Raw genomic sequence first — 25,147 nt, forward strand, 5'->3', positions numbered from 1 at the left:
CATCTGTACCAAGAAATTTGGAAGACAAGTTACTTGGCCAACTGGCTGTAAGAGATCCCTGTTTTTACCCATTCCCAAGACAGGTGATCTGGGACTTCTAGTAGGATGGTGGAATAACCAGATAAGCTACACAGACCTTCTTCAACAAGAAATGAGAGACCAATTGACAGAGATACAGAAGATAATCCTGGAACCCTGAGCTTTGAAATGAAGCATATAGAAGTGGATTAGGCACCAACTAGTGGAAGAACCAGAATGAAAACAGTAAGTATGGAGATGGACAGATCTCCAGACTGTCAGCTTCTCTGACAGCACCAACAGCCTGAATATTTCCAAGTGCTGTTGAGACCTGAGAATTGACCTAAAGATCAGCTCTGGTCACCAAGGGCTGCAGGGACAACTGTGCTGGTGGCCGATGACTAGGAAGGGAAATAGCAAAGAGGAGATAACCTGAGTTGTAGATTTTCATCTGTCTGGAGGGCATAGCCATTTTGATTGTTTAAAAGTGGTAGTCATTTCAGATATTTAAAGTGACCAAGGGTGCAGTCATATTGAATGTTTGCAAGAGGTGGCCATTTTGGATATTTAAAGTCATGGCATTCTCATTCAGATTCCGCAGACCTAAGAATAGGCTTCACTTGCCAAGGACAGCAGGAACATATGGGAGGCTGACAACAGGAAAGGTGAAGGTGTAAGTGCTGCAAACTAAAGAATAGAGGTGCACAGTACCCTGCTTACTTAGATAACAACCAAAGAAAATGAAAATCTTGGGCAGATAACTCCAACATACATCACAAATTAAATATAAATACAAAAATGTCAAAATGTCTTGGAGACAACAGAGCATCACAGTCCACACAAAGAGGCAAGACAAAGCAGGAGAAACAAGAGACTAGCATATAGACCCAGAACAAATCCTTGAGAAAGAAACAGGATTGGAACTCCCTGATAAGGAATTCAAAAGAATTATATTTGGGAGCTCTGGTAGCTTAGTGCCTAAGGCATTTGACTGCTAACTAGAAGGCTGGCGGTTCAAACCCACCAGCCACTCCTCGGAAGGCAGGTTGGGCAATCTACTTCCATAGTGATATTGCCTTGGAAACCCAAGGAGGGGTCGCTATGAGTCAGGTCTGACTCGACAGCACATAAGAACAACGTATTTAGGTACCTTCAACAGATTGAGAGACAGATAGAGGAAAACACTGACAAAATTGGGGAAAACATAGAGAAAAACTCAGAACAATTTCAATAGACAATATAAGAACAAAATGAAAAATTAGAAATTATACACAATCTACAGCTACAAATCCAGAAGATTACTACTAGATAACACATTGAATGGGTAAAGGAGTAGAATTGAATCAATGGAAGGCAGAATTAGTGAGATTGATGACAAATACCTCAATACTTCTTTGGAAAAGGGTCAATCAGGAAAAAAGATTAAAACAAAATGAAGAAACCCTAAGGTTCATGTGGTATACCATCCAAAGGAATAGCCTGTGTGTCATTGGAATTCCAGAACAGGAAAAGGCAGATAAAACCAGAGAAAATTGTCAAAGATTTGTTGGAAGAGAATTTCCCTGATATGATGACAGATGAGAATATATCCATTCAAGAAGCCCAACGACTTCTTGAATCCAAACAGGATGGACACCAAAAGAAAATCACCAAGACATACACCATCATCAAACTCACCAAAACCAAACACAAAGAAACAAACCTGAAAGCAGCATGGGAAAAATGGAGAGTTACCTACAAGGGGCAACCAATAAGACTAAGGTTCGACTTCTAAGCAGAAAGCATGCAGGTGAGAAGACAATGGGATTGTTTATATACAATCCTGAAAGAGAAAAATTTCCAACCAAGAATTATATACCCAGCAAAATTGTCCCTTAAATATGATGGTGAAATTAGAAAATTTTCGATAAGCAGAAATTAGGGGTATTTGTGAAAACCATACAAACCTTACAAGAGATGCTAAGGGAAGTGCTTTGGACAGAGAAACAACACCAAACAACCAACCATTAATACACATGATGACATAACCCCAATACCAACCCAGTTATGGAAATATCCAAAGTAAGTAAGCCTACAAGATTGTAAACAGGGAACCAGAGACATCAATTGACAAATGAGGACAACTACAAACTAAAAAGAGGGGAAAAAAATTTGTAGTTACAGAACTTCTAAATGGTAGGGAAGTCAAGACAACTGCAAGATAGAATGGACTGTGCTAAACTTGGGGAGAAAATTATAAATCACAAGGTAACCTCAAAGAAAAAATGATAAATCTTCACATCTAAATAAAAAAGAGGACAAGTACAAATATTTAGCAAATACTAAAGCAATAACAATGAAGGAAGTGATAACACAATGCATAAAATAAAATGAGCTCAGCACAGAAAATTATATGGAACAAAGAAATCAGCACCACCATGAAAAAGCACATAACAAAATGACAGCAAAAAATTCTTACTTGTTGATAATGACACTGAATGTCAATGGATTAAATGCACCACTCAAGAGATAGAGAGTTGCAGACTATATAAGAAAACATAACCCATCAATATGCTGTCTACAAGAGACACACTTTAGAGTAAAAGACAAAAATAGACCAAAGAAAGGTGATCCAACAGAATGTGGAAATTATTGAACAATATCATTAATATCACAAGCAAGTAAAATTTTGCTGAACATAATTCAAAAGCAGTTGCACTAGTATGTTGACAAGGAACTTCCAGAAATGCAAGTGGATTCAGAAGAGGACCTGGAATGAGGGATATTATTACTGATGTCAGATGGATCTTGGCTGAAAGCAAAGAATGCCAGAAAGATGTTTATTTGTGTTTTATTGTCTATACAAAAACATTTGACTATGTAGATCATAACAAATTATGGATAACATTAAGAATGGGAATTCTAAAACATTCAAATGTGCTCATGAAGAAACTGTACATAGACCAGGAGGCTGTCATTCAAACAGAACAAGGGGATACTGCATGGTTTAAAATCAGGAAGGGAGTATGTCAAGTTTGTATCCTTTCACCATTCTTATTCAATCTGTGTGCTGAGCAAATAATCCAAGAAGCTAGACTATATGAAGAAGAACACAGTGTAGGGATTGGAGAGTCATTAACAACTTATTATATGCAGATGACACAACCTTGCTTGCTGAAAGTGAAGATGACTTGGAGCATTTCGTGATGAAGATTAAAGACTAGTCTTCAGTATGGATTATACCTCAACATAAAGAAAATGAAAATCCTCACAACTGGACCAGTAAGCAGCATCACGATAAATGGAGAAAAGACTGAAATTGTCAAAGTTGTCTTATCACTTGGTTCCACCATCAACACCCATGGAAGCAGCAGTCAAGAAATCAGATGATCTACTGCACTGGGGAAATCTGCTGCAAAAGACCTCTTAAAAGTGCTGAAGAACAAAGATGTCTCTTTGAAGACTAAGGTGCACATAACCCAAGCCATGGTATTTTTAATTGCTCACATGCATGTCAAAGCTGGACAATGAATAAGGAAGACTGAAGAAGAGTAAGTGCTTTTGAGTCGTGGTGTTGGCAAAGAATACTGAAAATACCATGGACTGCCAGGAAAACAAAGAAATCTGTTCTGGACAAAGTGCAACAGGAATACTCCTTGAATGTGAGAATAGCCAGACTTCATCTAACCTACTTTGGTCATGCTGTCAGAAAGGACCATTTCCTGGAGAAGGATATCATGCTTGGTAAATTTGAGGGTCAGCAAAAAAGGGGAAGACCCTCGATGAGAAGGATTGATACAGTGGCTGAAACGATGGGCTTAGGTGCAGCAAGAATTGTGAAGCACACGATTGGGCAGAGTTTCATTCTGTTGTACATAGGGTCACTATGAGCCGGAGCCAACTCAACAGCACCTAACACCAACACGGCATCAAAGGGAGGGGGTAAATCTACAAGCAGAATCTAGTGTTCACAGCACTAGAACTGTTAGCAGGTCCTGAGATTGCATCATTTAAAATTTGAAAATTCTACAGTTGGAGACTATCAGAAAACCAAAAAAGCCAAAGTCACTGCTATCGAGTTAATTACAACTCATAGCAATCCCCATTGGGTTCCCAAGACTGTAAATCTTTATGGAAGCAGAGTGCCCCATCTTTCTTCTGTGGAGCAGCTGATGTATTTGAACCACTGGGCTTTTGGCCTGTACATCGCTGTGCTTCCAAGAGAATGACTTTCCAGAGCAACTACATTTTCAAGTGAGGGAAGTAGGGGAGGTTAACTTTCATTTAGAAAAATCTATGTTTTCCCAATAGAATTAGATATTTAGCAGGGTGGGCTAATGTGCCTTCCAAAATACAGTCTCTGAGAATAAAATATTCCATCCATAACTTTTTTGTGTCCATCAGTTCACATCATCTTGTCTGTGAACATTATCATTTCTCTAAGGGTTTGGTGTTTTGTTTCAACAATTTAATCAACTAATTATTGTTGTTATGTGTATTAGAGTTGATTCTGACTAACAGCAACCATATAGGACAGAGTAGTACTGCCTCATAAGGATTCTTAAACTGTAATCTCTACAGAAGCCAATTGCCACATCTTTCTCCCACCAGATGACTTGTGGATTCAAACCACTGATCTTTTGCTTAGCAGCCAAGAGCTTAATAACTGCGACACCAGCGCTCCTCAATCAACTAATATAGTAAGAAACGGGAAAGAAAATGTTAAAGGATAGATAGTGTGTCTTTGCAATAAAAGACTTAAAAAATAATTATGCTTGGTATGTTTGCATCTTCAAAATTTACCAAATAAAATGAAAAGACACTCTTTCTCAAATGTTAAATATACACTAATTGTGGTGCAGTGAGTTATTGGTACGGCTTTTCTAACTCTTTGTAACTCCAACTGGACTACTCGGTGGGAACATGAAAATAAGTTGTATAGAATCTGATGTTATGACTGGTTAGTTTTGTCACTCTGCCAGGCTTAAAATAAGCCTAGAAACTTCCTAGAAACGGGGGTGGGGGGGGGGGGGGGTGGGCACTGCCATCAAGAGAGAAGAGCTGTAAGTGAAGTAGAGTGCATCCTTGGACCCAAGAACCCTGCACTGGACCTCCTTGGTAGAGACACTCAGCAGAGAGAGATGGCAGAGAGAAAGAGAGAGAGAGTGAGAGAGAGAGAGATGACGCAGCAGAGAGAGACACTCCAGCAGAGAGACGGTCGCAGTGGAACCAAGAGGCATGAGATGGAGTGATGGGGCTACATAGCCTACAAAGTGAGAAAGCTGAGTGCTCTCGGGCAGGAGGCTTGCTGACAGTGTGGGGTGCACCTAGGTCTATCTACTGTCAGAGCTAAAAGAGCTATGTAACACATGCCCAAGCAGATCAGAAGCTAGGCCAAGAGGCCAAGGGCTAGAGAGATGTGTCTGAGGGTACAGCAGAGGGGAGACTGTCCTGACCAAAGGATTGTATCCTGAGTCCATTCCCGAACCTGAATTGTAGCCTGTTACTTCTCTAATAAATCCCATAATCTTGACTACTGTCTGAGTTCTGTGTGGCTACTACAATGAATTATCAAACCCAGCAGAGAAGGAGTGAATGCCATGAGAGGGATGGTTAGTGTCAGAATTGGTAAAAGGCTAGAGAGTAGAATCACATCTAGCCTCATAGCAATAAGCCCTGGGCTTCTGATGGTGATTCTGTCTTCCTCTTGTGAAGTTAGAGGAGGCCAGAAGATGTCACCTTCATGCCCTTTTTGCACTAACATTTATGATTTATCTGTAGCATATAACACACCAGACAAATGTACAATTTGGTAAAGCATCCTTCTATTAGATTTTAGACACCAGAACCTTGACTATAATAAGTGGATAAGGTTTTTGTGATAGAGATAATAGTTATTTGAAAGTAATTTTTAAAAAATGGCTTCATAAAATAGCAAAATAATAGAACAGTTGAATTCCTGCTCAAAATAAGAACTGCTTAATTTATTATTAAATTAACTTAAGTAGAAACATAAGAATGCACATATGTATCTATGTAATTAAGTTTGTGGTATAAATTTCAAATATCTCCTCACTGTGTAACTGGTGGGATGTGAGTGGTTCAGGGCGAGAATTCTCACCTTTCATAAGGGATACTCAGGCTCCATTGACAATGCACATCATATGCAGCCACCACCCATTTTTCAGAGGAGGCTTTTGAGTTGCTATGATACTGAGCAAGTTTCAATGGAACTTCCAGACTAAGAGTAGGAAGAAAGGCCTGGCAAAAAACTCTGTGGATCACAGTGGTTATGGAGATGGTGCAGGATTTAAAAGACTTTTGTTCCATCGTGCATCAAGAACCCATGAGTTGATGGCTTCTAACAAAAACAATTAAATGGTAAAATATTTAGTCATTATGAATAAGGGAAGAATGGTCTAGTGTATCAATCAGAATATTATTTAATAACAAAATCCCAGTGCCTTAAATTCTTAAAATATGTATTTCTCACTCATACTCTATGTTCATCACTGGCCAACAAGGGGCTTTGCTCATCTGAGTCCCTGAAGGAACCAGCATGTTGTTTCAGGCACCATCTCACACATGGCTGCTTGTTCCAGGAAGAAAAGATAATTCTAGAATGTTGAGCATCAGCAATTAAATGCTGCAGCCCAAAAGTTCTGTGTATCATTGCTGCTTTCCATTCATTAAACAGAATTTGTCATGTGGCCCTAGCCAGCCAACAATTGGGAACCCAAGAAATGCAATCTATCCTTGTATTCAGAAGTTTGAACTTCTGATAAACAGCCCTAAAGACTGCCTTACTGGAAATCCTATTTCCATTGCCTTATCCAATTCGGCTGTTCTTATTCAGTGTCTTATCAGTGGTCTTGTTCTTCTGAGCTTCTCCTTATGAACTTATACACAGCCATTTTAAGTTTTATCTCGAACAAATGTACTGATTAAGAAGGTAACTTCTTTCACAAAATTGCTAGAGTAACGAATTCTTGTCCCTTATTTGGGTAATAAGCAATTATACTTCTTTCTCTGCTCTGATCCAAGTACCCAGTGTCCAGACTTTGTATTCTGTTTGTATTTCTGCCTGCAATCTATCTGTGCTACATCAAAGAGGCCTCTGTCAACATCCTTTTTCAAGAAGAGCTGAAAGAGTGGACAAAATGGGAGGCCATTGCATTTCTCATGGAGTTGTTGTTGTTTTTATGTGCCGTCGAGTCAGGTCCGACTCATAGCGACCCCTCTTTGGGTTTCCCAGGCAGTATCACTACAGAAGTAGATTGCCCCATCTTCCTTCCAAGGAGTGGCTGGTGGGTTTGAACCACCAGCCCTCTGGTAAGCAGTCAAGTGCCTTAGGCACTATGCTACCAGAGCTCCCAACCAAAAATTTCCATAAGTTCATCCCAACCACTGCCCTGATGTCCTCTTTGGTACCAGTGATGGGTGTGAGGATTGATAACGTGTATAGTAGCCTAAAAGATGTGACATTTTTTTATGTCCTAAAAGGTCCCAGGAAACTATTTCACCAGAACTTTTGGTTTTAATTTTTTTCAATGATATCTTTATATCATAATTCTTTTTTTGATTCCTGAAAAAGAATCTCTAAATAGTTAATATTTCTGACACTCTGAAGGGGACATTTTCTTAGTGTCATAGTACTGATATAACACAAATACTACAAGTGGGTGTTTTAAAGAACAGAAATTTATTTTATCATAGTTCTAGACACTGAAAGTCCAAAGCAGTCTCCCCATGTTGATTCCATCATCATCAGTAGCCCGAGGCATTCATTAATTCTCTGGTGTTCCTTGGCTTGTAGAAGATTATCATATGACATCTGTCTTCCCTGTGTCTCTATCCTCATCTTTTTATAACTCAGACATGAGTAGAATAAAACTCACCCTACTCAGGTATGATCTAATGTAATTAACAAGATTCTATCCACACTATGGGGCAGTTCTATTCTGTTCTATAGGGTTACAATGAGTCAGAATTGACTTGACAGTAGTGGGTTGTGTTTGCTTGGGTTCTAGCACATGAAATGAGGATTCATGAAATATATAGTCAAGCATATACACATTAAAAAAAAAAAAAGGAAAGTTGTCCACAGGTATAAGGTTAGGATCTCAATACATATTTTGCGGAACACATTTAAATCCATAACAGAGATACACCTGAACAGGGTGATTTAGGAAAAGAGGAGAATTTGCAAGCATAGAGAACAAACATTATTGAGAAAATATGTCTGATTTGCATATCACAGTACCCATTTCTAGAACATTTTAGCAGAGTTCTGACAACTTTTGAGGAAATGCTGAAAAGCTTTCTTATAAGGTAGAAAGATAAGGAACTATGACACACCTCAAAAAAAAAATAATTTCTTTAGCGACTTTCTATAGTATGAGTTGCACTTCAAAGTACCCTTCCTAATCCTTTCACCACCTACTACATTTCTGATGTATTCATGCAAGCATTGCTTGGGAAAATATTCACTTAAATTAATGAATCAAATGGTCCTCTGCTTCCACTGACATTTATTTCCAGCATGGTGGCCTTTATTCTTCTTTGATGACATTTATGATTGCAGTATTTCCTCTGCCTTTGATGGTGAACCCTGATGATATTAGATAGAGGGGATTCAATTTATAATGCTATGGAGAAGGCATCACTCATACCCACTTTATGGGCTTATTGAATTATCTGGGACCTGCACTACTCTTGGTTCAACCACTTTGATTAACACAGTTTAACTCTGATGTAGCCATATTGATGTAACAGCCATCCTTTGTGTGAAGACATTCCTCTTACCAAATTCTTGATTATTGCTATATACTAATAGCTAAGCACTGTCCTGCTAACTGAAATGTTAGTGGTTTGAACCTACCCAATGGCTCTATAAGAGGAAGTCCTGGTGACCTGCTTCCATAATGAATAACACCAAGAAAACTCTATGGAGAGGTTCTACTCTATTACATGGAGTCACCATGAATCAGAACTGACAGGACAGTACTCAACAACAACACAGCAAAACTTAATGAGCGATTATGATGTGCATAGAATATCAATCTTCATGCATTCCATTTCATTTTTGACAGCTTCCAATTTTCCTAGATCATACTTCATGCATTCCATGTACCAATCATTTAATGGATGTTTGCCGTTGTTTCTTCTCATTTTGAGTCATGCCACATCAGCAAATGAAGGTCCTAAAAGCTTTGCTCCATCCCCACCATTAAGGTCAACTCTAGTTTGAGGGTGCAACACTTCTCAACATCGATGAATCAACTTGTGTTCAATTACCAGAGGGCTGATTACATGCTCCCAAAGTGGAAGAAAGATCTCTGACCATTCCTCTAAATTAGCTCCACCAGAGGCCCTGTAGGGCTCTGTAGGACTAACTGTAGGACTCTTTGCCCTCTCACAGTAACTTAATCAGATGGATTTATGTTTGCTTCTGACACGAGTTCTCCTTGTAACTCTTGGAAAGGACAGACAACTTCATGCTTATTTGCTCTAGTTTCTCTTCCAACTTCCATTGCTTCTTTTTTTTCACTCTTGCTTTCTCATCTAATATCCAATAGAAATTAACAATAAAACATTTCTACAAGCAGTGGCCTAATTTTTTTTAAAGGAATAAAATATTTATTTCCAATTGACAGAGCCCCCTAGCACCACCTTCCCAACAATCCTAGAGCAACTCCTTCAACTTCCCTGAAGTGCTGTTTCTCTGTTTTCCCTATCAAAGACTAGAGATGATACAGATTATTTGCTTTTTCAGCCTTACAAATTTCCTTGTAAGATACTTTAAAACACAAATAAGTCTTTTTCATAAAGTATTAGATATTTGTCATCTAATTTTTGACTTCACCACAATCATGAGAAGTAGATTGGAAGGGCAAATATTACTAGCCCATCTCATAGATTTTTAAAAATTACCTAAAGTTAATAAATTGTGCAAGATGACAAGGCTATGCAGTGACAGAAGATATTTTCAATGCTGGGATAGAAACTGAGTGTTAGAATAATTTTGAGTCTAAATCTAGTATCAGGGGGAAAAGTGATATGATTGATTAGTGATGCCTGAACTGGGTGTAGCATAGAAAACTAGTCATGTATGTTCCAGGAATTTGCCAATCCTGGTCTAGAATTCAGATTTCATAATTAACTCTTCTGTTACCATTTTTTTCAACCTGGTTTATTCAATTGGCTAGAGGACCTTTTGGAACTCACATAGCAAACCTTTTTCCAAATATTAATCTGACACATAAAATGACTTTCACATTCAGTTTTTACTACAGAAGCGAACCAGGGTGAAAGTTACTTTTCTCTTTCTCCCCTACCTAGGAGCACATAAGAATGTGAATAAGTACAAGGTATTATAAGCAAACCTGAATCCATTCAAATTTTTAAAAATTGTTTATGTGGAAACATAGGGTATTGGTTTAGAACATGGTTTCTGGAGTTTGTCTTCCTGGGTTAAAATTCTTGCTCTGTCATTTTCTAATTATGTGAACTTGAGCTGTTTCTCTACAAAAGAGCTTACTCATCTATAAAATGGAAGAAAATTAGTATCTTTCTATTTGCAGGTGATAATTCACGTAAAGCATTTAATAAACCAAAAACCAAATGCACTGCCATCAGGTTGACTGAAACTCATAGAGACCCTATAGGACAGAGTTGAACTGAACCATAGGGTATCCAAGACCGTAAACCTTTAAAGAAGTAGCCTGCCTCATCTTACTCCCACAGAGGGGCTGGTGGGTTGGAACCACCTACCTTTTGGTTAGCAGCCTAATGCCTTGGTCACCGTGTTGGCACAGCTCCTAGCTGTGATGATGCCTGAAAATATAGAAATATTATAAATATTATATACATTTATAATATATTATAAATATTATAAATTATATATAATATTATAAATATAAAGTATTAGCTTATCACCATCATGACTCTTGTTATCATAAAAGATCAAGTACGCATTGCACTATTACAAGTAACATTGACCCGTGTGTCATAACAATACCTAAAATGAAAACCAATCCCATTTCCATCAAGTCAGTTCTGACTTATCGTAACCCCTTGCATTACAGAGTATAAACACCTGAGAGACTGTAATATTTATGGAAGTAGAGTGCCAGGCCTTTCATCCACAACACCACTTGCTGGGTTTGAACAGCTAACTTTAAACTTGTAGTTGAGCACAAACTATGCCACCCAAAAGACTGAAAAGGACCACTAGAAAGCACATCTCTAAGACTCAAATAGGCCAAGTGTCTCTAAATCTATGGAAATATATGGGCTAAGAAAATCTCACTCCACATGTGTTCTTGATCATATCATGGTAAAGGATTTAAGAAGCAATAAAGGAAAATCACTGGTCATAAGAGACCTATGTACTATCCAGTAGTGTTGAGAATTTTCAGCTCCTTAGAATTTGATGGAGTTCTTTTAACCTGCCTTAAAAACTTTACTCATAACAGGAGTAAGGTATGTATGATAAGGTGAGAGGTAGAGAGATCCTTGTGGATTAGATAAAGGGAAAAATGTCTAAATTTAAAAGTATTTCCCCAAGTATTGTAAACTATACTTCATAATAAATGTGTATTTTTAATCAGTGTTCCCAGTTTTGATTGCAATTGCAGCCATTGGCATGTGGCCCTAACACAGACAAGATGGATGGCTCTGGGTGTAACAAACCTTGTTTATCTTCCCAAAGGAAGTATGCTCACAGATGGCTTACCTAGAGACCACCTTTGTTGTCCTAGTGGAAAATAGACAATAACCCAGAAGGCAGGATAATATTGTGGTTAATGGAGCCAAGGAGGTGTGAGTTTCCTGTCATTGAACTGAAAGACCCACAAGAGCAAAATTAGTAATTTTTTTTATGTCACTCTTGTATCTTCAGTGCCCAGAACAGTGCCTGATGCATAACCAGTTACCATTGAATAACGGCAACCCCTTGTATCAGAGTAGGACTGTGTTCCATCAGGTTGCCAATGGATGAATTTACAGAAGTAGATTGCCAGGCCTCCCACTTCTAAAGTTTTGGTTAGTAGTTCAGCACGTAAACGATTTGCACATCCAGGGACTCCTCTTGACACATAAATCCACAGCTGTTCAGTTGATGCTGAGTCACAGAGACCCTGGAGGACAGAGTAGAACTTCCCCATAGGGTTTCCAAGGCTGTATATCCTTACAGAAGCAGACTGCCACATCTTTCTCCCCCAAAGGAGCTGGTCAATTTGACCCTCAAACTCTTTGGTTAGTAGCCAAATGCTCTAACCCCTTTCACCACTGGGGCTCCTTCTTGACACATGCAGGCAACTAGATAACTACCTGCTCAAAGAATGGATAGATAGATGTCTGTCAAAACCAACTGGGAGACTCAAACAAATTACTTAGTCTTAATGTCTCCAAAACTTATTTTCCCCAACCCTAAACAATCCCCACCTTTCAGAGTTGTTGGAAGGGTTAAAAGAAATTATTGACATAAAATATCACAGAAGATGCACTCACTTGTTTTGTAGCAATGTATTCTAGCTGAATGCCATCAAGGCATCCTTGTCTGCATGAAAAACAGGCAAATCCTTTTATACTCTGGAGACATTTTTACAAAGGCCTTGACAGACCCTGGGAACCTTCAGAATAACCATTAGCTTCATGAGTGAACTAAATTACTGCTCTGTTAGTCCAGGAGATTATGTGGGTGTCAAATCCCCATGTGATTCTGGTCAACAGCCCACATGGGTGTAAACCTGTGTCCACATAAATTTGTACAGACTTTCTTGAAAGCAACAATGACTATACCTAACAAGAGCTTTAAAATGTGTTAAAACCCTTTGGTCTTGTGATTCCCCTTCTAGGATTAGGTGTAGAGAAAGAATTGGATGTGTAATCGCAGATGTGTGCACTAGAATATTAAATATATCATTATTTACCTTCAATCCCAAAATATGAAACCACCTAAATGTCAAACAATAGAATGAATTTTAATGATGTGTTTTTATGCAGCCATTAATTAACATGTGAAGATCTTCAGGATTTGTAAAGTTGAACAGATAATATGATCAAATACTATATTTCTGTATTATTCCAATTTTATTTGTACAGTATATTAATATATTTGTTGCTATGTGCCATTGAGTCAGCCCAAACACATAGTGACCCCTCCTTGGGTTTCCTAGGTGATATCACTATGGAAGTAGATTGCCCAACCTTCCTTCCAAGGAGTGGCTGGTGGGTTTGAACCGCCAGCCTTCTGGTTAGCAGTCAAGTGCCTTAGCCACTATGCTACCAGACCTCTTATATTAATATATACTTACATAAAATTTCAAGGATCTTACTATTAATAATGGTTATATTTGAGTAATAAGATTATGGGTGATTTTTGTTTACTTAAATTTTTTCCATAACCAATATATTTTCATAGAATAGCCATTTTTTAATGATAAGACAAAATGTCATTAGAAAATAGAAGTCCTAAGAGTTTATAAAAGGCTATAGTAACTTCTCAAGGGATAGATGAATGGGGCTTTCTTTCCTAAACCTGGAAACTCTGCAGCCTCCTGGATCCTTCCCCTTCAAGGGAGAAAAATCCAATGAGCACATTCACACTCAGATGTTCAGGCCTTGTTGAGTTTGATGACCTTGTTGTAGTAACTAGACGCCGTTGGGTCAGCGCCAGCTCGTAGTGACCTTGTGTGTAAAAGAACAAAACTTTGTCTGGTTCTGCGTCATCTTTAGGACTGCTGGTAAGTCTGAGTCCGTTGTTTTAGCTGTTGTGTCAATCCATGTCATTGGGAGTTCCCCTCGTTTATGCTGGCCCTCTACTTTACCAGACATCATGTCCTTTCCTAATGATTGAATTTCCCAATGATGCGTCCAAAGTAAGTCAAAGTCTCACTACCTTTGCTTCTAGGGAGCATTCAGATTTTATTTCCTCTGTGGTTACTTGTAAGTATCTATACTTAAAAAGGACACAAGAGGAAATGAAGACAGTTTATCCTGCTCGGTTATTATATATATATATATTTTTTTTTTTTTTTTAATGTGCTTGCAGTGCAAATTTACAAAGCAACTCTATTTTACACTCCACATTGATACACATTGGATCTCACGGCCTCAATCACCCTCCCCAAACCATAAAATACTCTCCTCCCCTCCCCTGCCTGTGACTACCCCTGCCCTGTGCCCTTCTTCTCTATGGATTCCTATCTGTCCAGCTTTCCCTCTATGTGGATACTGCCCCTCTGATAGCTCATGGCTGATTGATCTAAGGGGTGCATCTCCCTAGAGTAGGTGGGTGCATAGCCTTAGGGTAGGTGTTCTGCACGTAGGTCTTTCTACTGTGGGGCTCGGAGCCAATCCATGGAAGTGTCCTGCTCAATTATTGGTGATGGTCATAGATAAGCATCAGTGGGAGAACTATTTCAGATCATAGACCTTTGGAGAATCTTGTATGTAAGCCACAGGCCAGACATAGCTAACTATTCACCAAATCTGTTCTAATCTTCTTCCTGGACACACAGCTAGTCTATATTCTCCAGTTCTCTTGTGGTTTGGGATGGCCAGGCTAAGTGATTTCTCGCTAACAAAATGAGAGTGCAAGGGATGTGCACCCCAGCCAGACCTGGCTCAAAAAAACTCCCATGCAAATTCCTCCATGACATTGTTCTGTTTTTGGATGTGACAAGTACAGAGACTTTAGAAGCCCCACGATTAAGATGTGGAAGCCTCCATGAGCCATGATCTCTCAGTGACTCTAAGGAGAACTGTCATCCAACCTGCTTATCCACCCAAGATCGTGACATAAGCAAGAAATATGCTTATTTCACTTTGGATGTTTTATGCACTTGAAGGCCTATTTATTACAACAGCAAGAGTTAACCTAACCCATTCAGCCACAATGTTTATGTGTACACACAGCCTAATCTAATTCACTGTGAATTGAGAGAGAATCCCTCTATAACAGAGGTGAGGAAAAAGTTTGAAAATATACTATTTGCACCACTTTCTAATTCATTACAGTGCTATAGAAAATATTCCATTTTTATCTCCCAAAATTAATAAAATGTATGGGGTTCTCATAAGAACTTTTCAGAATAAATAAAAGATTACCACTCTCTGAACTAGTATTTTATGGCATTTTGTCTTGCTTACTGCTTCTTTTCTGATCTAGGCTAATTCTTCCAGCCCCAGTTCCCGGCACAGTTCTATTATAACAGGCATGCAATGCATCTTTGCTGGACGTATAAATTTATGTAATAAATGAGAGATAAAACCAAAAAGGGAGCTCTGGTAGCAGAGTGCCTAAGGCACTTGACTGCTAACTAGAAGTTTGAACCCACCAGCCACTCCTTGGAAGGAAGTTTGGACAATCTACTTCTGTACGGATACCGCCTCAGAAACCCAAGGAGGGGTTGCTATGAGTCAGATCCGACTCAAAGACAGTGAGTTTAAAACCAAAAAAGAAAACTACTGCCATTGAGTCAATTCCAACTCATAGCAGCCCTATAAGACAGAATAGAATTGCCCCATAGGGCTTCCAAGGCTATCAATCTTCACAGAAGCAGACTGCCTTATCTTTCTCCCATGGGGCAGCTGGTGGGTTCAAACCGAGACCTTTGGGTCAGCAGCAAAATGCTTTAACCTCCACACACCAGATGAATAAAGACAAATTCACCTGGTGAGATGGATCACTCTGAAACTTGACCAAGAGTTTTCTGTGGCAGAGAAAGGATTTTACATCTCAAAGACATGTGATTAAACAAAATGAACACATCTGAGGCATTTATGCTTCTAAATATCACTTAACACTACAAGATACACCACCAAACATACCTCAAGCCCAAAGGCAGGTGATGAGTGTGTTGAGTTCATATATCCCTTTTTCATCTGTTGCCAGCATCACTTTGACTCCAAGGCATGTTTCCTTCTCTAACCTTGCACAAAATTTGCTACCCAATGACAGTCATCTATTTTCTCTCTTCTTACTACCCCAAGCAGATGGCTCTGAGTTAAATAGCTAATAAATCAAAATTTCCATGTAAGAGACACTCCAACTACACAGTCTTTATTTGTCTTAAAATTGCTTCTGTTGCTGCCAACTTGATAGAGCCTAAATAGTCACTTAGCCAAAATTTGGGGATGATTAGCTAGATGTGTGCCATCTTCTTTCCTCTTGAAGTTGCAGCTATTGATTGTTTGTTTGCTTGCTTTTTTAAAATTGTTTTTGTTTACCAGTCCCCTTAGGTCTTTGGAGTCATCATTCTTTCTAAAGGGCTCATCTAGTCTGAAACTATATGGTGTCTTGGAAAGAAACAAGTTCACCTTTCACCTCTTCTATTGGCTAGCTATGTAACAGGGCTTTTTACCACTAGAAATCTCTAGTTCCACTTCTGTGGATAGAGATATGTTGGCTAACTAAGTCATAGACTCATTTTAATGATTAAATGGGAGAAAAGAAATCTTAGGCAAGCTCTGTTAATGCAAACTCACATTAAGTCTACAATTCAAAACTGTGTTTATGTATCAGAGGACCTGCCCTTCAAACCAACAAATAAGAAAATAGAAAATTATTCATGTGAAGCACTTTATAGTGCTTATCTGACTCATGGGTATAAATAAAGGTTGAATTAAAAAATTAAGTTCATTAGTGATGGGCCAAGAATCTTAAGGGCTAAGAGAAGCTTTAAAAACCACAAAAGATGGTTGATGAAGATCCTAGGGACAGTGTCAAATTTTAAATGAACAGGACATTCATGCTTAAAGGCAGTCCTCTTAGGAAATTAGCACACTCCTAGCTCCCCCAGTGAACTTAGAAAAATCCTGGAGGGATTCCACATGGTCACAGTTCATCTGGGACCATTGAAATACAGGCAGTTCCGGTTAGAATGAACTGTTCATGAGAAGGAGCTCTGATGGTGCTGTGGTTGAAGCCCTGAGATTCTAACTAAAAGGTCAGTGGTTCAAACCCACCAGCCATTCCATGGGATAAAGATGAGGCTGCCTGCTTCGGTAAAGAGTTATAGCCTTGGAAACCCTCTGTGGCAGCTTTACTCTGTCCTATAGGGTCACTACCCATACTGCACTTGACTGTTAACCAGAAGCTGGCAGTTCAAACCCACCAGCCACTCCTCGGAAGGAAGATGGGGTAATCAACTTCCGTAGTGATACTGCCTCAGAAACCCAAGGAGGGGTCACTATGAGTTGGGTCTGAGTCGATGGTACATAACAACAATGACAGTCCATACTGCAGTGTGGATTACACCTCAACATAAAGAAAATGAAAATCTTCACAACTGACCCAATAAGCAGCATTGCCATAAATGGAGAAAAGATTGAAGTTGTCAAAGATTTCATATTACTTGGATCCACAATCAACACCAATGGAAGCAGCAATTAAGAAATCAGATGACGTATTACACTGGGCAAATCTGCTGCAAAAGACCTCCTTCAAGTGCTGAAGAGCAAAAATATCTCTTTGAAAGCTAAGGTGAGCCTAACACAAGCCATGGTATTTTCAATTGTCTCATAGACATGTGAAAACTGGAAAATGAATAAGGAAGACCAAAGAAGAATTGATGGTTTTGAGTTGTGGTGTTGCTAAAGAATACTGAAAGTACCATGGACCGCAAGAAGAACAAATCTGTCCTGGAAGAAGTGCAGCCACAATGCTCCTTGGAAGCGAGAACAGCCACTTCATCTCACCCACTTTGGTCATGTTGTCAGAAGGAACCATCCCCTGGAGAAGGATATCATGCTTGGTAAAGTGGAGGGTCAGTGAAAAAAGGAAGACCCTCAACGAGAAGAATTGACACAGTGACTGCAACTATGAGTTCAGGCATAGCGGAGATTGTGAGGGCCTGGGCCAGACCCAGGCAGTGTTTCATTCTGTTGTACATAGGGTTTCTGTGAGGTGGAGTCACTCGACAGCACCTAATAACATAGGCTTACTGTGAGTCAGAACTGACTCAGTGGCAGTGGGTTAGGTGTTTGGTTCAAGAGAAGTTGCTGAAAGGGACTGTACTGAGCTTATCACTTCCTCCCCCTGCAATGTCCGGTGAGTGCCTTGCATGTGTCTTGATGTTGACTGTTGGGTGAGTGTCAGTCTGCACCCGTCTGCAGTCTCTACCTCTCATATCCCTGACCAGACTGTCTTAATCCTTCCAGAGAATAACAGAAAAAAAACAAACTCACTGCCAATGAGTCAAATCCAACAGAGCGACCCCTCTTTGGGTTTCTGAGGCTGTATCTCTATGGAAGAAGATGGCACACTCTTCCTTCCCAGGAGTGGCTGGTGGGTTTGAACCACCAGCCTCTGGTTAGCAGTCAAGTGGCTTAGGCACTATGCCACCAGAGGAAAGATATTCCTCCTCTCAGTCTAATGTTGTTGTTGTTGTTATGTGCCATCAAGTCGGACCCTACTCATAGCAACCCCTCCTTGGGTTTCCAAGGGAGTATCATTACGGAAGTAGATTGCTCCATCTTCCTTCTGAAGAGTTGCTGGTGGATTTGAACCGCTAGCCTTCTGGTTAGCAGTTACGTGCCTTAGGCACTATGCTACCAGAACTCCCAATATCTACTTGCTTAGTCTTCATATTCTACACCAACACAGATCACTTCTGATATTTTGAGTTTCAGTACCTTTTAGAGAAAATGCCAACTCTACTCTCATGAGGGTGACTTTGCCCTATGGCCCCACCAGATGAATAGTCCATTAATAGTGTAGTTTCCCAGGTCAGAGTAAGTTAGTCTTGAGTAACTCCACCTGTTAGACACAGGTGGGAATGCATTAAGCTCAGATTTATTTCTTTTTAGACCCTCTTCTCCAAAAGTTGAAAAAATCTTGGGCTCTTGTCTTAATCAATGTCACTTGTTATAATGCCAAGTCATTGTGTACTCATGAACATAGAGTGAAATTTAGTCACTATTCTTTTTAATGATAATTAGTAACTATCCCTGTTTATAACTTCTTGGGCCATCTTAGGCCCAAATGGAGCCCCTCATTCTTTCCTTGATCTTAAGATTGTATGGATGCAGCAGATCTCCAGAGGACATGAACCAAGATTTAGCATGTTATTAGCATCTTGCAATATCCTTACTGCATGAGAAACAACATAATTAATCCTTACCTCATTGACAATAAGCATATGATTTCTTTAAATCAGCAGCATGTTCTTAAATATTTCAGAGCAAATATACAAACATGATTACAGAAGAGTATTTTTCAACCTATGAGAACTGGAACAATGAGGAGTTTACAGTGTGTTTATTTCTCTTTGTAATAATGAATGGATGGTTAACTTTCTTAGTGCAACTTTGCACAGTAGATAGTTCTACTTCAAAATGTGCAAAAAAATCAGTTTTGTGAACACTTTGCTCATTTTGCTTCTCTGCCACTTTCCCTAGGAATGTCCCAGTGGTGTTGTTAATGAAGAAACCTTCAAAGAGATTTACTCTCAGTTCTTTCCGCAGGGAGGTAAGTACAAATGTGGACTTGTTAACATACTCTCAGAGTCAGAATTATGCTGCAATCGTGAGTAGGATTTAATCTTTTATGGCATGACTCTACATTTTTAATCTTTGTATAAAAGACACAGCATACAAGTGCATATGGTTTTCGATGTATCATAAAAGTGAGCTACTTTCCAATTATCACATACCCACAGAGTTCACTCTTCAGTTTAATACAGCTAGCAGTCTTTAATATGTGCCTGGTACTATAGATATTAAACACTCAGTACATCCTGACTATGATGGCTTGGTGATTGATGAGCCACCAAGCTCTTTTGCAAGCAATATAGCCCCCTTTTGATTCACCCAACCCTCAAAAGTAGGGCAAATATAATTATCTTCATTGTACACATGTGAAATCTGGGCCTTGGACAAGTTAAATGGCTTGCCCAGGGCCATACATCTGCCGAGTGGCAGATCTGGGCTAGAACCCAGAATTTTCTGTAGCTTCACTCAGTTCACTTTCTGCTGTTCTTCTTCATTTCAGTAACTCTTTATTATGTGCCCCCTTATCTGGAAAAAAAAAAAAAATGATGACATGCTACAGAGTATCTTAATTGAGAGAAAGCACTAGGATATCATAATGACACCACATGCACATGTTAGAGTCGTGTGTAGAGGTGTCGTTGCAGCTGGACTTTCTACCTTCCTCTTCAGTCACTTCAGTGGAAAGTCACTTCAGTCACTTCCCACTCAAATTCTTCACCCACCCTCCCGTGTGCCAACCTATGTATTAGGTGGTGATCATATGAGAAGAATAATAGAAATTAGATGTGGTCCCTGCCCAAAAGAACATTATAGTCCTGTGCAGCAGGTGGGCCAATATGAAGTTGGTAAATCAAAACCCACTGCCATTCTGACTCATAACATCTCTATAGGACAGACCATAACTGCCTCATAGGATTTGCAAGGCTATAAATCTTTACAGAAGCAGACTGCCTCATCTTTCTCACATGGAGTGGCTGGTGGGTTCAAACCAAAGACTTTTTGTTTAGCAGCTCAATGCTTTAACCCTGGTGTCACTTTGTTGTTGTTGTTGTTTGCCGTCGAGTCAGCCCCGACTCATAGCGACCCTTCCTTGGGTTTCCGAGGCAGTATCACTATGGAAGTAGGATTGCCCAACCTTCCTTCAGAGGAGTGGCTGGTGGGGTTGAACCGCCTGCCTTCTGGTTAGCAGTCAAGTGCCTTAGGCACTATGCTACCAGAGCTCCCTGGAGTCACTAGAGCTCCTATAAAGTTGGTAATATAAGCATAACTGATAACATAAGCATAAGTGAGAAAATAAGGGTTTAAAAAATAGTGTGATGGGAGCATGATGTAGAGCCAGTCAGACCAGCTGAAGGGTAGGGAGTAAATAAGTTGACCCTGAACTTAAAGGGCCACCATTTGTGAAATGTCTAATATGGGCCTGGACATGGCATACATTATCTCACACCATAAAATGACCCTAGCTATGAGCATCCCCATTTTTTGTAAATGCGGTAACTAAAGCACAAAGATTTTTCCCCATTTCCAAAGCCAGTGCTGTCTATACTACTTCATCAGTAAAGTTTCCATTGATAAGCATGATGTCTTTAAAAGGGGAGAGGGATATTCTCATCAGAGAGAATATAAGTAAAGGCTCAGAGCATAGAACCTAAAGTGGGCATGTGCAGGAAAATGCTGGAATTTGGATGTGGCTAGTACAGGACATGTAACATAGAGAGTGAACAGTCCTAGAAGGTCATGTGTGCTGTTAAGAAACAGACTTTATTCCAGGTGACATAAAGCCACTGATGGGTTTGAGTGGAACATCTGTGGTCAGACTAGTGTTTTAGAAGCATTCTTCTGGTAGCTCTGTGGAAGATAATCTAAGAAAGGCAATATTGCAGGATGGATGACTAATTAAAAGGTATTTCAGGATGCCAGATAAAGATGACACACATGGTAGGGATGGAGAGAGATTATAAACATATTTTGATGGTGAGAATGGCAGAGATTAGTGACTGATTGACTTTTTTGTGGAAAAGTGAAATGGAGAAAGAAGTTTGTGATAACTTCGGGACTCCGTTGTGGCCTTCAGGTGACTGACTAATCATTATGGCTCTGGATATACATGGTTGACAATCAGGAACCCGGGTGCTGCAGTGATTAATTGCTCAGGTGCTAACTGAAAGGATCTGAACCCACCAAACACTCTGCAGGACAAAGATGTGGCAATCTGCTTCCATAAAGATTATAGGAAACCCTATGTGGCAGTTCTACCTGGTCTGATAAGGTAGCTATGAATCAGAATTGACTCACTGGCACACAACAACAACAACACGGTTGACAACAACCACATCCACCAACCTCATTCCTATGGTGCACAAGGTAGGGGAAAGTCTTCTTTAATAGCCCATGGAATTGTAACGATGTATCCATTGACTGCATTAATGAAGAACCAATTTGGAATACTCTAATTAATTTATATGTTTCTGAAGTATTTAGAAACATACTCATGGAACATTGCTCATGGAATTATTGAAGAAAGATCATGTTTATTATCTATCTAAGTGTGTGCCAGTATGTAAGTATTAATTCCAGAGCACCTAGCACAGATGTAATCTTTAATTTTCAGAATATTTATCTCTAATGAAAGTTATTACATGCTACTAATCCAGATTCTGGGAGCTCTGGTAGCATAGTGGCTAAGACACTTGCATGCTAACCAGAGGGCTGGCGGTTCAAACCCACCAGCCACTCCTTGGAAGGAAGGTTGGGTAATCCTACTTCCGTAGTGATACTGCCTCGGAAACCCAAGGAGGGGTCGCTATGAGTTGTGTTTGACTTGATGGCACACAACAACAACAACAACAACAATCCAGATTCAAATTTGATCTTTATTTGAAATTAAGGTTTCTGCATTAGAGAACATCTGATTAACAACAATCCTTTTTAAAGAATTCTTGTTACAAAATCCAAAGGGATTTGAGGAAAAATCACCTTTGAACTCTTAAAAATTCTTTGATCATTCATGGTAATTGAATGCATAAATCTAAAAGTACCAGGCATCACTGAAGGAAATGAAATATTCTAAAGAGCGATGACTTGCAATTTTAAAAATTAATACCATGCATGCAAATTGTATCTTGCAGTGATGAAAGAAGAGGAAAAAGTATCCTAGGAAAGAATGTACTTTAGGATGGCAGACACATTCCTGATAAGCACATCCTCACTCTTCCACAGAAACCCAAAAACGCACAGGCCTCCAGTCATTAGTGGCTTGTAGAAACCCCTTTTCAGGACAAATGGAACTGTCTCATAGGGTTTCCAAGGCTGTGAATCTTTACAGAAGCAGACTGCCTCATCAGTCTCCCATGGAGTGGCTGGTGGGTTCAGACCACTGACCTTTTGGTTATCAGCCAGATGTTTTAACCACTACACCACCAAAGCTCCTCATGCTTCCATTAAAAAAAAAGAAAGAAAAACTCACTGCCCTAGAGTCGGTTCTGACTCATAGCAACCCCTGTTTGGGTTTCTGAGGCAGTATCTCTACAGAAATAGATTGCTTAGTCTTCCTTCCAGGGAGTGGCTGGTGGGTTTGAACAGCCAGAATTCTGGTTAGGAGTCAAATGCCTTAGGCACTACACCACCAGAGCTCCTTTATTTGGGCTAATGGACTGAAGGTGACAGATTTCTCTCATTATGAACATTAACAATGATAGTCCTCCAAATCATGATACCTCATCATTTCCCGCAGGAAAAATGCTTTGTTTTATCTAAAGAGTCCCCTGCAGTTAGTATTGTGTCTACCTCTTGGGTTCCTCTATTCCTTCTAAAAAACCAAACTCACTGCCATGGAGTCCATTCGACTCATAGTGACCCCTCCTTGTGTTTCCAAGGCAGTATCTCTACGGAAGTAGATTTCCCAATCTTCCTTCTGAGTGGCTAGTGGGTTTGAACCGCCAGCCTTCTGGTTAGCAGTCAAATGCCTTAGACACTACAGCACCTCTATTGCTCAGTGAGACAGTTTCCCAAGCACAGGTTGTTTGGTGTTATCTCAGCACAACTGGATTGAACAGAGAGCTCCTGCTTGTAGGGTATGACTACAAAAACAAACACAATCATTGTGGCTTGCTCCCCCTGTAATCTGTATTGTGTTCTTGTTAGGTAATGTCTACGCATAGTGACCCTACGTAGAACAGAATAAAACACTGCCTACAGTGACCCTATATACAGCAAAACAAAACAAAACACTGCCCGGCCCTGAGCCATCCCCACAATCTTTGCTATGCTTGCTTGAGCCTGTCATTGCAGTCACTGTGTCAGTCCATCTCATTGAGAGTCTTCCTCTTTTCCTCTGTCACTCTACTCTTCTGAGCATGGTATCTTTCTCCAGGGACTGGGCCCTGCTAACAACATGACCACAGTAGGTGAAACAAGGTCTGGCCATTCTTGCTTCTAAGGAGCATTCTTGCTGCATTTCTTCTAGTACAGATTGGTTTGTTCTTCTGCCAGTCCATATTATTCTCAGTGTTCTTAACCAATAGCACAAGTCAAACGCATCAATTCTTCTTCAGTCTTCTTAATTCATTGTCCAGCTTTCACATTCAATGAAAATACTTTGGCTTGGGTTAGATGTACTCTAGTCTTCAAAGTGACATTTTTGCTCTTTAACACTTTAAAAATGTCTTTTGCCACAGATTTGCCCAGTGCAATAACTTGTCAGAGTTCTTGATGCTGCTTCCATGGGCACTAATTGTGGATGCAGGTGAAAGGAAACCCCTGACAACTTCAATCTATTCTCCATTTCTCATAATATTGCTTATTGGTACAGTTGTGAGGATTTTTGTTTTCTTTATGTTGAGGTGTAAGCCATACTGAAGGCTGTAGACTTGGATCTTCATCAATAAGGGCTTCAAGTCCTCTTCACTTTAAGCAAGCACAGTTGTGTCATCTGCATATCACAGATCATTAATGTGTCTTCCTCCAATCTTGATACACATTCATCTTCTTTTCTTCTTCTTTTTAAAATTTCACTAAAAGAGGTAAGTTGTAAAGGAGGAAATAATTTTTAATAATAATCTAATCTACTATACATCTTTGAGCTGTTTCAACAAATGGATGCCCCACTGAAGGCACTCACCCAGCTATGTCAGGAGATTTGGAAGAGAGCTACCTGGCCAACTGACTGGAGGAGATCCATACTTGTACCCATTCTAAAGAAAGGTGATCCCAAAGAGTGTAGAAATTATCCAACAATATCATTAATATCACATGCAAGTAAAATCTTACTGAGGATAATTCAAAAATGGTTGCGGCAGTATACTGACAGTTTCCAGAAATGCAAGTTGGATTCAGAAGAGGATGTGGAATGAGGGATATCATTGCTGATGTTAGACTGATCTTAGTTGAAAGCAAAGAATACCAGAAAGATGTTTACTTGTGGTTTATTGACTATGAAAAAGCATTTGATTGTGTGGATCATAACAAATTATGGGTAACATTGAGAAGAATGGGAATTCCAGAATACTTGATTGTACTCATGGGGAACCTGTACATAGATCAGAAGGCTGTCATTCAGAGCAAGGGGATACTGCATGGTTCAAAATCAAGAAGGGAGGGCATCAAGGTTGTATCCTTTCACCATATTTACTCAACCTTTACACTGAGCAAA

At 39.6% G+C, this 25,147-nt stretch overlaps 1 protein-coding gene across 1 annotated transcript in view; it reads left to right on the forward strand.

Moving 5' to 3' along the window:
• KCNIP4 (potassium voltage-gated channel interacting protein 4) overlaps positions 1 to 25,147 on the forward strand; it is a 239,293-nt gene that overhangs the window by 186,286 nt on the left and 27,860 nt on the right. Inside the window, exon 3 of the mRNA XM_007953764.2 lies at positions 19,405 to 19,474. Coding sequence (XP_007951955.1) covers positions 19,405 to 19,474 — 70 coding nt within the window. The remainder of the gene's footprint in view (positions 1 to 19,404; positions 19,475 to 25,147) is intronic.

The sequence above is a fragment of the Orycteropus afer genome, unplaced genomic scaffold (assembly GCF_000298275.1).
Source record: "Orycteropus afer afer isolate SDZICR_OR568_19922 unplaced genomic scaffold, OryAfe1.0 scaffold00411, whole genome shotgun sequence".
In the NCBI taxonomy this organism is placed as follows: Eukaryota; Metazoa; Chordata; class Mammalia; order Tubulidentata; family Orycteropodidae; genus Orycteropus; species Orycteropus afer.